At 54.0% G+C, this 2,445-nt stretch overlaps 1 protein-coding gene across 1 annotated transcript in view; it reads left to right on the forward strand.

The window, feature by feature from the left end:
* The window catches only part of CCNF (cyclin F), a 16,845-nt gene that overhangs the window by 7,367 nt on the left and 7,033 nt on the right, over positions 1-2,445 (forward strand). Inside the window, exon 7 of the mRNA XM_025204433.1 lies at positions 1,205-1,356. Within this exon, the coding sequence (XP_025060218.1) occupies positions 1,205-1,356 (152 nt within the window). The remainder of the gene's footprint in view (positions 1-1,204; positions 1,357-2,445) is intronic.

The following is a 2,445-nucleotide window of genomic DNA, read 5'->3' on the forward strand; positions in this document are numbered from 1 at the left end:
GGGAGCCTCCACAGTGAGGGAGGGAGTGGCATAGGGGCAGGTGTTTCCCAGCCAGGGTGGTGAATGGAACCCTGGGGCCAGGAGCGTGACAGAGCGGTGGGTGGCTCAACCAGGGAACATAGGGAGGGGGGCAGCCCTCTGTTGCTATGCACACCCCTGAGGAGGCATGTGGGGCATGCACCTCCCAGGATTTGTGCGTGGAGCGAGGGAGGGGTGCCTGCTGCGGGCTCAGGGCCAGGGGCTGTGCTGGTCTCTTCCTGGGAGCAGGCAGGGGTGGGCTGAGTTTAGCTGGGAAGGATAGCTATGGGGAATTTTGGGGTGGTTGTAGCCCCCCAAACCTCCCTAGCACTGCCCCTCCTCGGGGCACTCCCTGCGAGTTCCCCACACGGGGCTCCCCAAGGAAAGGCAGTGAAGTTGCATGCCCCAAGCAATGGGGGCTAGGGAGTTATAGCCATCCTTCCCAGTGCCACTACTGCGTGTCCCTTACAGTTGAGTCGGGTCCACCACTGCCTGCTCCGAGCGCAGCCCTGATCCAGCCCCCATGCCGGGAAGAGGCCTCTGGCACCAAGCCTGCAGCAAGCAACTTGCCTTTGCCCTGCACACACATCTGAGTGGAGGCACGTGCCCCCCTCCATGCCTCCCCCAGAGGTGCACAGCAGCAGGGAATTGCCCCCACCCTTCCTTCCCTGCCCCTGCCCCTCCCCCATGGCTTTGTTCCAGTCCCAGCCCTGGCATCCTATTCACTGTCCTGGCTGGGCAGCGCCTGCCTCTGCCCCACTCCCTCCCTCCTTGTGGGGGGGGCTCGATCTGCACTCCCCCCCGAATTACTGGCAGGAAGCTGCTCTTCAAGCTGCCTGGCTATCTATCAGCATTGGTGAAGAGAATCTTTATCAGTGCACCCATAGGTAAAATGTCTTCTGAAAACACTGCTTCCAGTGAAATCTGGACAGGACCTGCCTTCAGAGTTAAGAGCCTGTTCCAAAGTACTGTATACGTTGTTTCAACTTAAATAGGCCAGTTCTGCAAACCACCTGTTGTTGTCAAAGTCCTTTGCTGGGTTTCCATGTATTTATTAATGGGAAATCTACCCAGGCTCTCCAGTATGCTTTTAATTGACAACCTGCATTTTTTCTCACTAAGTGCTAAATAAATAACTTTCTATTTTGTTTTGTTTTTCTTTCCTCTTCTGTCATGCCTGTTGCAGATAGCTTTAGCCAAAGCTTGTGGGAATGGAAATCAGCTAGGATTAGAAGCAAAAGCCTCCAGTGAGGTGGTGTCTCAGCTCTTCCAAACCTCCCTTCCCATCAGCAAGCAAACTATCTTCACTGTGCAAAAGGGAATGAATGAGACAATGAGGTAAAGACCGGTTTAGCAGCTAGGGCTCTAACAAACTGTAATACAGCAGCCGAAATTACTGGAAGAGCTTATCTGCCTGGAATGAAGTGTATTTTGCCAGATCATTAAGCTCTTTGCTACCTGGATGTAGCTTTGCAACATATCTTGCAATGCAGAAATATTTGTAATTTCGCAAATGTCAGTGTGGTGTAGAACCAGAGTAAAGCGACACACTGTGTGTGTGTGTGTGTGTGTGTGTGTGTGTGTGTGTGTGTGTTTAAAGGATGTCTGTCCTTAAGTAAAATAACAAATTCTGGCAATCTAAAAACCCCCCACCAAGGACAATGAGCCCAGAGTTGGTCTTCTTTATAAAGATAATAAAATGCCTTTCCAGTTCTGTAGGTACAATATAGGAATCCTTCTAAAATCTGTCTTTGCTATACAGTGTTAAGCTAGTAATTTTTGAGTGCATAAAAGTAGAGGTGTGTCGATACATTGGTCCACATTGTATCAGCACCAATAAAAGGAAAATTGACATTATTGGCAATCATCTTTTTTTGACTGATGTGGCCAATAATGTCGCCAATAAATGTCACATGCATGCGCATAGCTGCAGCATGCCTGGGGCCAGGAATGCAGCACAGCAGCTTGGAGAGCAGCGCTGGCTGGTAAGCCTGTGGGGAGGGGAAGGGTTGGGGGCAGGGAAGGGGCATGTGGGGGTGCAGATCAAGGCCCCCACAGTGAGGGAGTGGGTCTGGGGCTGGGACAGGGGAAGGTGCTGAACAGCCAGGGTAGGGAGGGGCGGGTACAGGATGGAGCTGCAGGCAGCTAGTCCGGGGGGATAGCTCCTGCCGTTGCAGACACACCCAGGAGAGGCATGGGGGGCATGTGCCCACCTGATTTGTGTGTGGGGTGAGGGCGAGCTGCCCTCTGCGCTGGGGGCCGGGGCTGTGTCAGCCTCTTCCTGGCAGTGGGGCTAGGTCAGGGCTGCGCTTGCACCAGACAGGTGTGGGGCAGGCAGCGGTGGCGCTGAGAGGGGGGCTACAGCAAATCTTGGGGTGCCCTCCATGCCTCCCCCAGGGGTGCATGCAGTGGCAGGGGGCCCCCCCC

Source organism: Alligator sinensis, unplaced genomic scaffold (genome assembly GCF_000455745.1).
Source record: "Alligator sinensis unplaced genomic scaffold, ASM45574v1 scaffold404_1, whole genome shotgun sequence".
Lineage (NCBI taxonomy): Eukaryota > Metazoa > Chordata > Crocodylia > Alligatoridae > Alligator > Alligator sinensis.